The 14,008-nt window shown below is 40.1% G+C and overlaps 2 protein-coding genes across 3 annotated transcripts in view; one reads left to right on the forward strand and one right to left on the reverse strand.

Annotated features, from left to right (window-relative positions):
• DDX43 (DEAD-box helicase 43) overlaps positions 1-7,334 on the forward strand; it is a 22,864-nt gene extending 15,530 nt beyond the window's left edge. Inside the window, exons 12-16 of the mRNA XM_075145323.1 lie at positions 312-490; positions 1,208-1,346; positions 2,140-2,227; positions 5,635-5,769; positions 7,201-7,334. Coding sequence (XP_075001424.1) covers positions 312-490; positions 1,208-1,346; positions 2,140-2,227; positions 5,635-5,742 — 514 coding nt within the window. The 3' untranslated portion in view covers positions 5,743-5,769; positions 7,201-7,334. The remainder of the gene's footprint in view (positions 1-311; positions 491-1,207; positions 1,347-2,139; positions 2,228-5,634; positions 5,770-7,200) is intronic.
• Positions 5,195-13,941, reverse strand: CGAS (cyclic GMP-AMP synthase). Of its 2 annotated transcripts, XM_075145324.1 has the most exons (5): positions 12,908-13,934; positions 11,772-11,994; positions 10,736-10,981; positions 9,289-9,391; positions 5,195-8,167 (listed from the first exon to the last, which is right to left on the reverse strand). In XM_075145324.1, the coding sequence occupies exons 1-5, from the start codon at positions 13,460-13,462 to the stop codon at positions 7,825-7,827; spliced, it is 1,470 nt and encodes a 489-aa protein (XP_075001425.1). In that variant the 5' UTR covers positions 13,463-13,934; the 3' UTR covers positions 5,195-7,824. The 2 variants fall into 2 exon arrangements, with proteins under 2 accessions (XP_075001425.1, XP_075001426.1); XM_075145325.1 differs by lacking the exon at positions 10,736-10,981 and having other exon boundaries at positions 12,908-13,941.
• Positions 13,942-14,008: the final 67 nt, after the last annotated feature.

Consider the following 14,008-nt stretch of genomic DNA (forward strand, 5'->3'; position numbering starts at 1 on the left):
TACATAGTTAAAGTAGATGTTAAGATTCTTGGGGATACATTAGTGTGATGTACTGTTACTTGCATATGCAGCTGGTGCATATAAGACCTGTTTGGGAGGGGGCAGTTGGTCATTATACCATACCTGAGCTTTTTGAGTGAACAACACAAAAATCATCTATTATTCCTCTTATATATAAATAAAAGCAAACATACATGTAGGGAATAGTCTTGCTTTCATACTGTTTTATCAACTGACCTAGGTAGGGTTTTGTCCTTGGGCATATGTTTAGCTTTTGTTGTCACTCTGTTATCTCTTGGATCTAAAACTAGATGCTGCGCTTTTTTCTCTCTCCTTTTTTTTTTTTTCTTTTTAAGAACCATTGTTTTATTTCATCCTAGAGCTGATGACTTGGCAAGTGACTTTGGTCTCCAAGGAATTCCAGTACAGTCACTTCATGGTAACAGGGAACAGTGTGATCGAGAACAGGCTTTAGATGACTTCAAGAAAGGTATGTTTGTACCTAAGTATTGGTTTGTTTAGCCCAGGTTTTTAAAGCTTGTCATGTGCAGAACTTTGTCTATTTGTAAGTGCCATGTCTCTCCAGTACCATAGAAATGAAACTGTTAAAGAGCTCTGAATGATATGTTTACTTTGTTAATTTGACAAACAAAAAACCCCAGCAAACAGAGAGAGATTGCTCTTCAATGAAATTTGGAATGTCTCAAGAGTTAAACAATTTAAAGTAAGGCTTATTTTATTTTTGAAATCTTTGTGGAAGAGTCAATATTGTGTAAGTCTACAGAACGTAAGTAAATTTAAGTATCAAATGATGGTGTTTTCAGTGAAACAGTTCTGCTCATGATTATGCCAGTAGAGTTGTACTTTGGGGTTATGTGGTCACATGCCCTATGATAAGGATGCCAGCTGAGACTATAGTTGTTGAAGTTTGTTCTTTTCACAGACTCTTTATAGCAGCTAGGCATGATTCTTGGTTCTCCTGCACCCTGCTGTTCTACTTGTGAAATATAAATAATAGTAAAGTGACATTTTGAGTGCTTACTTACCACCTTGTATTTGAAGCTAACTCAGTGTGACATGCAACAAGCTTATTTTTCCTTTATGTGTTAAGATTTAAGTCCATTATACACTAGAAATCCAATAGACTGGAGTGTATCTTCTGTTTATTCCATAAATTTCCATTCTCTTTCTGTTGTACTTATTTTAGGCAAAGTCAGAATACTGGTAGCTACTGACTTAGCGTCTCGTGGCCTTGATGTGCATGATATTACTCATGTTTTTAATTTTGACTTCCCTCGCAACATTGAAGAATATGTTCATAGAGTAGGTCGTACTGGAAGAGCAGGGTAAGTGTTTACAAGAAAATAGTAATATATTGTCAATATTTTATGCACTGCATAGGTGTTTCTCTTGTCAAATGCTAGAGCTACAGGTGGTGTGGAGTGGGGGAGTGAAGACTCCAGAGTCTATCAAAGTATGTTTTAGATAATAACACACTGCTTTATGTTTTGAAATTAGTTCACTGTTAAATTTAAGGCAAACAAGTTTTCTACTTTTCTGTTATTTCATTGAAGTGGATGGGAATGAGGAATGTTCGAAAGCTGGTTTAAACGTGGGAAGAATTACAGTTTAAAACAACTTCTCTGTAGGTATTCTGCAATGTCACTTCCTTGTTTGTCTCTTCATGAGCTGTTGAGTTGTTTAGTTTCCTAGACAGCTCATTGGGAGAAAAACATATAAATTCAAAATTTTCAGCCTATCATGGTGGTGTAGTTTGGTGTTAGGACTCCTGAATGCTGCTTTCCCAGGTTGTCACAAGTGTGACTTTTCTTGTGTATGTGTTTATTTTAATCATGATATGAATGTATGTTTCTTCATACTTAAATATGTTGTCTTTATGCTAGGTTTATTGTCTTAAAGTCTAAATTAGTTGTGCCTTTGCTCCATTTTAGGTGAATTGCCATATTCTGATCTTTATGAAAAGTTGCTTTCTGTCATGTGCATAGTAAATACTCAAGCCAGTTTTATCTACCAGTTCAGTAATATTGCCTGTAGTACAATTTATTACTGTATAGGTCAGTAAGAAAAGCCTAGCAGCAGTTGTTTTGAAGATCAACAGTTATTTCATTCCTCGTTTAGACGTACTGGGGAGGCAGTAACGCTTGTCACTAAGAATGATTGGAGGGTTGCATCTGAGCTGATTGAAATTCTGGAAAGAGCGAACCAAGTAAGAATACATCTTGCTGGGTAAGATTTATATTGGTTCTGGGTTACCACCTGAAACAGTTCATGAAGGTCTAAGACTACTTAGATCTTTCTTGGTGAGTGTTTGCAGTGTCTCGGGCAAAAAATGGGTAAAGTCTCTCTTGTCCTGGATGTCCTTAGCTGTATTTTACCTTACAGATGAGTCCCAGAAAAGAACCGGGAACTTTAATCAAAGCCTTCTGTGTCCAAAGAAAAAGTAACTAACGTATGCGCACATAGAGGTCTACAGGGGAATAATAGGATCTATTTTATTTTGTAGTATTTTATTCCATTTGTATTTCACTTCTGGGTGTATGTACCAATGTTCTTGTTTAACACTGTAAATACTGACAATATTTATCTCAGAAGAAGCTCAACTATCTATCAGTTTATTATACCTGACAGTTGTTATATCTGCATGTACTTTTCCAAGCTATCTTTCTTACAGATGTTTGTAAATAGTATGGGAAATAGGACTGGAATGGGATTTACTAATTTATTTTAAAGAAACATTTTGTTCTTGCTACCATATCTGAGAGGCCAGAGACAATTATGTTGCTGTTTCTTGCTGTAACAAGAAACAGTATTTTGCCTGATTTATAGTAAACCCCCAGTTCATGCCCTGACTTGAGTTGAAATTTTAAAATTTTTTTTTTTATTTGGGGAGATACGAGTTTGAGTACAAACTAAATTGCCTCTACTTAAGACCTGTGGCTGTTATTATGGACACTTACTCAAACTTTAAACCCTGAGTTAGAACTTCACCTAAATCTTCTGTTTTACAACTCTTCTTTGAAAGATGTGCCACTTTTTGCAAATCTGATAAGATGCTTTTGAGGGATGAAAAGGAAAAGGGGATAAAAAAAAGTTGTCCCCTAATGATTTCTTCAAGTTGCAGGTTTGGGTTTTTTTTCTTCAGAAAACGTAAGAGATTAAACCAGTAATGATACTTTGAAGCCACTTAAATAGAACTTGGAGGTGCCTTGTTCTGTATTCTGAATCAGCCATTACCATCCATGCCTTGTCTCCTGCTGCAGACTATGAAGTTCCCAAACTTTTTTAACGTGTGACAGTTCAACTGGGAATGGGTCTCTGAGTTCAGAGGAGAAAAGAGCATCTCTGAATCCTTACTTTCAAGGGTAACTGTTAGTCACAACATTATTCTCAAACTTTTAGTTATAGCTGAAGGGAAGTATCTATACAGGCAGGGTTTTTTTTCCCTCATGACAATGAAAATACTATTACTTCAGCCTTAAAGCATCATGTAAAAGGGAAGGAGAGCAACTGAAAAGATGGTCTGAATGTTCCGAATACTTCAATTTCAAAACAAGTAAGGTGCATTTGTTAGCCAGATGTTTTCGATGATTTTGAATGTACAGATAATCTCCCTAAAGAAAAACAGAAAGATTTCTGTAGGGATCTTTATATATAAGCTTATTAAGAAGCATGGACAGATTTATTTAGGGAATCGGGTGGGAAAACGCTGATCTCTAATACCAAGAAAAGTGTTACATATAAGTTATGGCATCTTTATCCTTTTCCATTTTCTCATTTGGACTACCATACCTAGCTTATATGTTTAGCAGATACACAGATTGACCATGTAAAAATCTTAACAAACCACTAGATGCTAGATATTACCTCACTGAGATTTTTATGTTCCATATCCTGGCTTCTTCCCATTCTTTCCTTGTGCTTGTTCAAAAACCACTGTTGCAAGAAATTGTTGCAATTTTAGTTAGAATAAATTCTGTGCCATGCTGTAGGAGAGAATCTGATCTGATACTGAGGAAGAAAATTATCCAGTGTTTCAAGTGGATAGTAATGTTGTCTCATTACTTCTACCTCTATTGATACAAGTCTGTAGTGACTTTCAGCCAGAGATGCATCGTTTTTCACTTTATTTTTAAACAATGTCTAAAACTTAGGCAGAATAGACTGCTCCATAGGTATCCTGTTCTGTGGACTCCTGACAGCCAGGGCAGTTATTTACCAGTAAGAGCAATTCAGCACATAAAATATATACTAGCGAGCTGACTCTCATGCCAGCTTAAGAAAAGTTGCTGCTAGCAAATGGCAAGCATTGCTGAATTACAAAACCTGGCAAAAGAAGTTGGAACTGGAGGGCTATACCTTCCTGCTCCACCAGGTACTTTGTCCTGGCTGCATTCTTCACCTGTTCAAGCATTGCTGGGTCTAGGCATTTCTAAGGAGACTTAATGGTATTTAAATTTGTTTGTACTGTACTGTTTGCTCTGTATTTGTGTCACTCTCGGAGGGACAAACCATAGAGACTGAGCAATCACATTAATACCATGCTCACACACACTGCAGAAGCTTGCTTTTCACTCTGTGATCAGGAAACTGATTCTGGACTGGATATCTTCTACCTGCTGCATGGCTACATGCTGTAGCAGATTGTTGAAGCAGGCTGGTTTTGATAGATAGTGATCTAAAACCTCTTCTGACAGTAGTCACCCGTACTGCTTTTTGCAGTAAACATTGTATTAATGTCTGCATTATGCCTGAGCTGGTTTTAGAAGACTTATTGGACACTGCCTTTGTTCCATGATCTATAAGAATGGTATATGGGTTTTTTTTCGTTCATTCAGTGATCAGTGTTACTCAACCTAATAAAGTCTGTCTGTAATTCTTTGCATCTGGCCTCAGTCCTTACGAACGTGAGTAACTCTGAGGTGACAAAGCATGCTGATGATTCAATTCACCTCCTTTTCCACATAATTACAAACATGCCAAAAAGCACCATGGATCTTTGTAAGATGCTCTTGTGACCTCTCAGTGGTGGGAGAACGGACCACTTTCTCCTGCCCCTCTTTTCTTGTCTTTTAGCTTTGTTTTAGCCATGTGAGAACCCTTCCTATGGCAACGCTTTCTTTAAGTACCAGAGTTTCTCCAAAGAGAAGTACCTCTTTAAGTACCAAAGAGGCTCTTAAAACTTCCAAAAGGAATTTAATATCAATCATTAATAGTGTAACATTCAAATATACATAGTATGGTATTGCCTTTCAGTGGCATTGGACATTTTTTCCAGCTGTTCATTATCACTGAAAGATACATTTCTATCTGAAATACAAATTAGTTAGCTGGTTATATATTGTCATCAGATATGGTGATACTAGCATACATATGCAGTTGAAAATCCAGGGACACAGTGCCGATTATTTTTTCAGTATATTTCAGTATAATTTTATGTAAAGATTTCTCTATGCATCTCTACAGAAAAGACAATCTGCAAAGTGACAGAAGCCAGATAAATAACAACAAAATCAAGTTTGGGAACACACAAATCAATAGCATTTTTGTAAAGCAGAGTCTAAAAGTTTAGATTTATTTAAAACTGACCTTGTTCTTGTGCTGCTTTCTTATCAGGTAGTTCCTAATGAGCTTATTGCAATGGCAGAAAGATACAAACAATTTCAAATCAGAAAAGAAGTTGAAAAGGATATACGAAGACCTCAGAGAAAGCCCTTAAAATAACTAATCCCTTGAAGTTGCTGAAACAAAGTAAGTGATTATAGTTAATGTTGGCATCTATGGACTTGAATTTAGAAGTTTTCTTCTTGGTTGTTTTCTGTACTTGTCCCATTTAAATAAAATGCGTTTTAAAAGTGGCTTAGAAAAGAAAATTGGATTAACTTTATGTAGAAATAAATTTAGTTTTGCGCTTGGACACTATTGTCACTTAAGAAAAATTAATTTCATTATTTTTTCATGTGTGATATGCGTAACTTCTAAAGCCATTATCTACTAAAAACAAATATTGTGGGTTTGTTTGGTGGTAGTTTTTTTTTTTAGTTAAGTGCAGTATTAATATATAAGAATGTAAAAGATAATTTTTCCTTTTATTTTCAGAGAACTGGATTAGTGAATGTAGGCAATGTTTGTCAGTGTGGCTTCAAAATACTGTACTTTTGCATTGATATGCCACATCTGCCAGTGGTATGCGGAAGTATTTCCAAGGATCACCTAGTTATTTGAAAACTACTCTGTTTGCAGTAACTGATATTTGGTGAAGCAAGTTGGTTTTTTTTCCCAATCTATTATTTTAGCCATTTTTGTTTAGACTTGTGTCTCAAGCTCTTTTTGAGAGAAGTCTGCATTTCCTCCTAATGGAGGAGAGGACGAGAAGAAGTATGAGTTTGTGGCTAACTGGAAAAAAAACAGCTTCTAGTTTTGTTCTCATGGATACAGTGTTCTAGCTTAAGGAAGAAAAACAGTTTACTAGAGCAATGTTAACAAAGTCATGAAGAAAAAATACACTTGAAGGTCAGCTTGTATTTCTTTCAGATAAAGTTGATTCAAATTTTACATTTGGGTGTCAGGTTCTGTCACAAAGACTGCTAATGATAATGGGGTATGTTTTCACTCTTGGGAAGTTATATGGGAAGGAGCTATTCCTTCATCTGACGCTTGGTCTGAACTTGTGTTTATTCGTGTCATATGAGTAAATGAAAAACTAATAAACTGAATCTAGTGAGATGAGAATATTTTAGTAAAATTGTTCTTTAAATGTTCTTCTGACCTTCCCTCTTTTTTATTTGCTCATAATTGGGGTGAAATCTGGACATTATTTAAGCCAGTAGGTTATTTTGTCTTCGAAAAGTACGCTAAAAATACGGACTTCCCATGGCTTCTTTAAGAAGAAGCAAAAGATGTATTTACTTACAGCCCAGCAGTTCCCAAATGCTGCGTATTTATCAACTGCACAATTTTAATAATAGGAAATACTATTTTTTCCTAACACACATACTCTTCAACATAAGAAAAATTGAGCTGAATTCTGATTCCGAGAATGTCAGATTCATGCTGCATTTTGGTTTTGATAACCTTTCATGTGGAGACTCTTCCTCCTTGATAGGGATTGAAGATACATTTCTTTCTACAAGATTTGTCACACAAATGCTCATTGGCACAGTAACTTTTACTCTGTTGCAGCACGTTAGATAATGATCGCTTCCCGTCCAAAGTCCAGTGAAAAGACTAATTTCCAAAGCAATTCTGATGACTCAGAAGAGCTAAGTTACTTCAGGAACTTCATATTGTTTTGATACCATATTCTCTCTCTGCTCACTGTTGCTGATGATTGTCCTCTGCAAAAGGTCTTCATCCACCCAGTTGATCTGGAGAAGTTGTCCTGTCAAAGTAACTCCAGTGCCTTTTTTTTTTTTCTTTTGAAAGCAAGAGTGTATTCTGGATATTCTGCAGTGGATTTTCATTTTAAATAAAATCATTTTTCACTTTACCTAGTCATCGATGCCTTTATATTTGGAAACTTAGAAATTACATGTGGGAAATTAACTATTGCAAATTCTTCTCTATGTTGTTAGTATACCTTGAAGATATTTTGCAGGTGACCCCTACATTTGGATAGGGAAGATAAATGCTATTAAAAATGTCCTATTTCTTTGAAGGATTATGGCTATGCAATTTTCTCTTAGTGTTCTTGATTTTGTTGTGGGTTTTGTAGTATCGGGCTTCTGAAGAGTAACTTAAGGTGCAGAACTTCTGGTTTTAAATATGCAAATTTACATGATTAGACAGTTATTGTAAACAATGTTTTTAATACTTCTCCTGAAATATTGGGAATCCGTTGTTCAACTCATTGTTTATTTGTTTTGAAAGGAAATCACTGCTCGCTTTATCTTCCACGCTGAGCAAGTTGTATTGGGGAATAAAAAAGTGTGGCAGCTGAGACTTTTGCAGGCAATCCAGAAAATAGCCCAGACAATTCTGAAAGCAGTGATCCAGGTCTCCCCAATGCCAGTCTGTGTCATTTGGCCACATGACACATGAGTGGAAGAAAGCAGTTTTGACATGATATGAACAGAATTTTTCCAACTTTTTTGTATGTATCATTTTAAGTTGCTCTAGAAGATACTTCAGAAGCTTAAGACAACTTTTCCTGTTAAATAAATAAGATCTTATTAGGTGCTTTCTACATAGTCAGTTCTAAATATGTATTTTAGATATTTAAATACAGATTATTCATGAAAGCAATAAAAATGTTCTTACTCTAATAGAACAACATTTTCAATAAAGTTTTGAATAAAATCTGAAAATAATGCATCAATAAGCTGGATAATCCTTGAACTACTGCATATGAAGTCAGATTCTAGCAGTGAAGGATTTCTACTTTAAACAATAGTTTTTGTGCATGCACCACTTTCACTGGTAGCCACAGCAACACAGAAATACAAAGTGTTGGTCAGCAGCGTGATTACACAGTACAGTCTCCCAGCTGCAGATGCTACCAGTATAACATGGAGCACTGCTTAAGATTAAAGCTGCCCTTTTGGCTTGGATTTACATGGAGGGAAATGCCACTACCTTCCTGTGACACACCATGAGGCGAAGAGGTATATATAGTTTAATACACTGCTAGATAGGTGCATAGCATGTCTGGTAATCATAAAGCAAAGACAAAGAATTATGCATTAGTTCTCTTGTGACTTCCTTGATTCAGTATAAGATGCAATTAAGCAAGAAGTTGGTTTGCCATTAAGGAGGTTTTGTACCTCAGGTGGGTTTTGTTCTTTCTCTTTGAAGAAATGTGGAAACCAGTTTTTATCGGAGTGAAAAATCACATTTATTCATCCTGATCCCATTCAGCAGTTCTTTTCTCACCATCGTTTTAGAAATTGCCTTTGGTATGAAGTGTAATTTTGTTCCCAGAGCTCAGAAAGCTGAGTCATCAGACTTTTAAGCTGGTTCTTCTAAATAGGACTGAGTTTGGGAGATTATTTAACAAGTCGCATCTTTTTGCTTTCTAAGGCAAGTCTGGAATGTAAACCTGCAATGTGATTTGTTTCCACCTTTCATTGGGCAAATGCAAGTCAGACGTTCAGCGAGTATGTGCAATGTTGTACTGCTATAGAACAATTATGCCTAAAAGCCTTATTTTTTCTCCCTATTATGAGTAATTAGTCTTAGATCAAATTCTTAAATATTAAACTGAAACAGTGCTAGACAGTGCTAGCATGGCTCACACAGGCTTAAAGTAAAATATTCGTATGAAATACCAACCTACAGCACTTCGGTCCATCAGATTCACAACATGTCTTAGAGCTGCCGTGGTTGTTCATCATGGCCTTCTCAATGTGCGAGAAAGAGAGTCGCCAGGTGTTTCCTAAAGTTGAGTACAAGATTGTTAAATTGTTACATAGCAGTACATACTGGTGTCTGTAAATAGGAAAAAAAAGACACTTTATAATTGACTTAATTTTAAACCTCAGCAATTTCTTTGCACTTTTTAAAAAAAAAAAAAAACATAATTCAGTGACTACAATTAGTTAATTCCTCCTTAATTCCCCAGCTGCTCCACACAAAGACAGTTAGAATGTTATTAAAGCAGGACAGTTAATTGTTTGGATGCTTTAACTATATTCTTAAGGATGTTTGGATTTACTTTAAAATTAAGCTTAATTCTGAACTTTGCTGTATTGGGGGATTACACTACTCATAGAAATCCACTACCTTTGAATTTCTGTTCTGTATTATTAGCCTTACTGTGTAACCATTCTGGTTCTGAATAAAAAAATCTTCTCTATTGGTTTCAATTTATTTGTGCAAGTAATGTGCTTGTGAGTTTGCCTCGGGTAAGGTGACTGTTCTAAAGCATTTATTTTTGTTCTTCTGGTAATGTTTCTGAAACCAATGATTAACATAGCTCAACCCCGTTTTTAAAACACTGGCAATCACTTTTGTCTTCCTTACATAAGTTAGACTGTTTCCCTTGCCTGTTTGGTTCAGTTACTCTTTGCACTTAATTTTCACGGGAAGAGATAGCTCAGTAGAGTAGCAATGATTTATTTGGCATTGTTAAGATGGGCAGGTTAATTAAAAAAAATACCAGATTAACTGAACTCTTTGCTGAAATCATCAGTTCTCATAATGCAATGACAAGTTGGGATGTTTCTGCAAACTAAAGTAGGCTTGGTGTGACAGCAGTCTGAAGAAAAAAAAAAAAAATGTTGTAGCTATACCAGAGTTCAATGAGAAATAATTTATCTTGCTAGAAAAGTACACAGTTTACTTCCTGCAGAAGTATATAACTTGTATATGCAGTCCCACTTACAGGGATGTTCCCTGCCTTTTTAGAAATCTTTTAATTTACTTTTTTTTTCTTACAAAGCAACGGAGTGGATGTTGCTGTTCAGTACGGCACTAGCACAGGAAAGGTCTGTATTCATGTGTCTGACTTAGTAGATTTAATGCTCTTAGGAATGGTTAGTATACAGCCTGCCAGAGCAGTTTTGTCTTTAGATTTCAGTACAGGACAAGCAGTGTCAAAAATCTGATGTTTTAAAGAGGGATTTCAATTGTCTTTGATCTGGATATATCCAGGATAAAATGAAGATGTACCTCGAAGGCAGAATACTGAACAGAATCTGGATAGCCTTTTTAATAGCACTTGCAAGTGATGTAGAGAAAATATTTCATAACTTAGACTTATTGTCTGTATTTGAGGTACCTCTTAGAACCTTTTCTCTTTTGTTTTGTTTGGCTACTAAATAAAGCGGCTTATTTCTGAACTCTCCCCTGACTTTTCTTCCCAGCCACTGTTCAATTTTGAGGCCATCCTGTGTGCTGGGCGGCCAGCTCTGCTGAACTTCCAAAGTCAAGATGATGTCCACTGTTATTTCTGCTGGAGGATTTTTGATCTGAAGAGTTATTGCAGGGCTTCCAGCCTTTCTCCTTTTCACAGTTACTTCCACATCTAGTAACAAAGAAGAAATTGATTTTTTTATATATATTTTATATATTAGAAACTTTTTGTGAAGAATGTTAAGGGTTTTACTTAAGAGGAATTTATAATCAATCAGAAGAAATACCTGGGTTCAGTCACTGGCTCTTTATCCTACAGAATATGGATTTTAAATAACACATTAAGGAGGCTTGTTGAGGAGTTCTATGAAATAAGGAACACTCTTCTTGAACTGCTGTGTTTGCTTCATTTACCATGTCTACAGGATCAGAAATACAGTAATGTTTTCCAATGAACTGCTTCACTGTTGAAAACACTGAGACTGAAGAGACTTGGCCACAGTGTTTCTGAAGGCTTTAAAGGAAAAAGAGCACCCTAAAAGGGGATACGTTTTCTATATAGATCGATATAAAATATTGGGTAATGTATAAAAGAAAGCTCTTCCTTCTACTGCTACCAGTTCAGCAAATGGCTTTTTGTATATGGCAGATAGATTCAAAATACATAGGTCATGTAGGAAATACCAAACATGCGACAGAACCCTAATATTCATTATTTTCATATGGAAAGAGGATTGCATAGTGGAGCAATGGGTTAATCGCATAATATGATTAGCTCCGATGTATTTGTGCTGATTCTTAGCACACGAGCAAACTTGAGGGGTTACAGTTATAGCCACGAAGAGACAGTTGCCTGGGGGGGAAAAAAAAAATCACATTTTATTAACAACAGGGCAATGCCCATGCACAATGTAATTGGATTTTTAGCACTCCTAGGTGAAGCTTGTTCTCTCAGTACTTACTTTTAATGTTTTTTACTTCTTGTTTAATAATTTCTTTTAGTGCTTGAAGCATTTTAAAGGCTGATAATTTTCCATCTTCATCTAAAAACTTAAACAAATGCTTTTCTTTTGGATTTCTTTTGAATGATAGATAATAATAGGCTCCAGTGTCATCACATTCATCCAGCTGAAGTCTTGTAACAGGCATTACGAGCATGATGTCAAACTCATTTGGTTCAGATATCTGCAAAGTACAAGAATACAATAGTCAATGTGCAACTTAGGTTTTATTCTCTTTAGGCTTTTACACCAGTTGCAGTTTTATCTAGAACTGCCTTGGTCTATTTCCGTGGATTTGTGTTACAAGATTGCTGTGCATTCGAGTGGAGAATAGCAATTTACTGACAGCAGTTCATTTCCCAGCTTTCAAACTTATTAATTTTTAAGAGAGTTTTTAGATTCTTAAGCTGTTCTAAGTAATGCATAAATGCTGATCTTGGTCACCCTTTTGCACATAGGAATCAGCTGTGAGGAAAAAAAATGCATTGCTATGCTTGAAGCTGGTTTAAAAAAAGAAAGTGTCCCCATATTTGACTTTGTTTCAGATTGAGTGGAACCAGAAAAAAAGGTATTGCTATTTCTCCTGCTTTTTGAAAAAACTATAAACTAAAACCATAAACTAAAAATTGGCACAGAGCCTTTCATGCAGTGCGATACCCGACTCGTCCTCCGGTTACACTGGGCTTACCTGCGTGCTGTGCAAGGGCAGGCGCTTGCTGCGGCTTTAATGCGAGTCCTGTTCAGGCAGCGTCTCTTACTAAATGCACATACATTCGTATTTCAGTAAGTTAGCTATTTTATAATTAATTGTTGTTAATTAACGTAGTAATCCTCTAAGTCCTCTCTCGCCGGGAAGGGCCATCTTACAGCTGTTCTCAAGCGGCAGGAGCCGCGCAAAGGCGGCCTGTGCGAGCCGCTTGCCGGGCTCCGGGGCTCTACCTGCCGCCGCGGACCCCGCCCGCTGCCCCCTGGCTGCGCTGCGGCACCAACCCGGAACCCGGCCCGGCTCCCGGGGTGCGTCCCGCCCGTCGGACACCCGGGGCGGGCCGGCGGGAGAGGCGCTGCCGGCGCCGGGACGGCCGCAGCCCCGCACCCACCTTGACGTGCTCGTAGTAGCTGCCGGCGCTCCGCCGCTCGATGGACGTGAAGCTGATGTCCCTGCTCCGGATGGCCTGGATCAGCTGCGACACGACGTGGTTCACCAGCCCCGCCGCCTCGGACACGTCCTGGCGGCCCAGGGTGAGCCGCGACAGCACCTCTCGGAGGCGCAGGGCGCCCACTGCCGACGGAGCGCAGCGAGCGGCCACCGGGGTGGCGACCGCGCCGTCGGGCACCGCCGCTCGCCTTCGCGCCGCGGGGGCTCTCCCGGCCGGTGCTCTGCTCCGAGGAGTGGGGGGCGCCTCTCCGCCGCCCGCTGCCGGGCCCGCCGGCAGGCTCCTGTCGGTGGAGGCTCGCCGCGCCGGGCGGCCGCGCGGGGCTGCGGGTCCGTCGCTCCGCGGCGCCCGGAGGGTCGCGGCGCCGCCCGGGCTGCCGCCTGCGCCGCGGCCCCGCGAGGAGCTGCGGGCTGCGCCCCTCGCCGCGCCCCGGCCCCGCGAGGCTGCGGGACGCGCCCCCCGCCTGCCCCGCTCCCCTCTGCCGCCGGCGCCGTCCATGGCCTCCGCTCCTTCTCCGCACCCGCGGGACGGCGAGCGCGGCCCCGCCGGAGGGGGGTGCCCGCCTCTCGCCTCAGGCAAGTTCCTCTTCTAGGCACCGCGCCTCCGCCGAGGAAACGAAACCCCCGCCGGGCGGGGGGGCGGGCCGCCCGCGCTAGCCCGCGCTACCCGCCTCTGCCCGACAGCCCGGGCGCGGGACAGCTCCGACAGCGACAGCCGGGCCGGGCCATCCCGGGGCGCGGCCGCCGCCTCCCTCCAATCCCCTGCGAGCGTTTTCCCGCTCCCGGGCGGCCCCACCTGCCCGCGGGGCGGGGACACGCGAGCACCAGAACCACTTGGCCTCACCAGCTGCTCGCTACCGCCAGAGGGGCGGGCCGGGCCCCAGCAGCGGGGGCTGCCTCTCACGGAGCGGGGGGAACGGGCAGCCGCGGGGCGGTGCCCGGCCCCGCGCCTGCCGCCCCTCAGGAGCAAACGGCTCCGCCTCTCCCGCCCCCGAGCAGACGGGAGGCGGTGGCGTGCCCGCCCCCTGCTTCCGGTTCCGCCCAC

The sequence above is a fragment of the Calonectris borealis genome, chromosome 3 (genome assembly GCF_964195595.1).
Source record: "Calonectris borealis chromosome 3, bCalBor7.hap1.2, whole genome shotgun sequence".
Taxonomy (NCBI): Eukaryota; Metazoa; Chordata; class Aves; order Procellariiformes; family Procellariidae; genus Calonectris; species Calonectris borealis.

Coding starts and splice junctions, on each gene's coding strand:
- CGAS (XM_075145324.1), bottom strand. CDS start 13,462: ATGGACGGCGCCGGCGGCAGAGGGGAGCGGGGCAGGCGGGGGGCGCGT. Junction 11,995..12,907: donor GCTACTACGAGCACGTCAAG/GTGGGTGCGGGG, acceptor TGTACTTTGCAG/ATATCTGAACCAAATGAGTT. Junction 8,168..9,288: donor GATGGACCGAAGTGCTGTAG/GTTGGTATTTCA, acceptor TTTATTTAACAG/GAAAAGTTGTCTTAAGCTTC.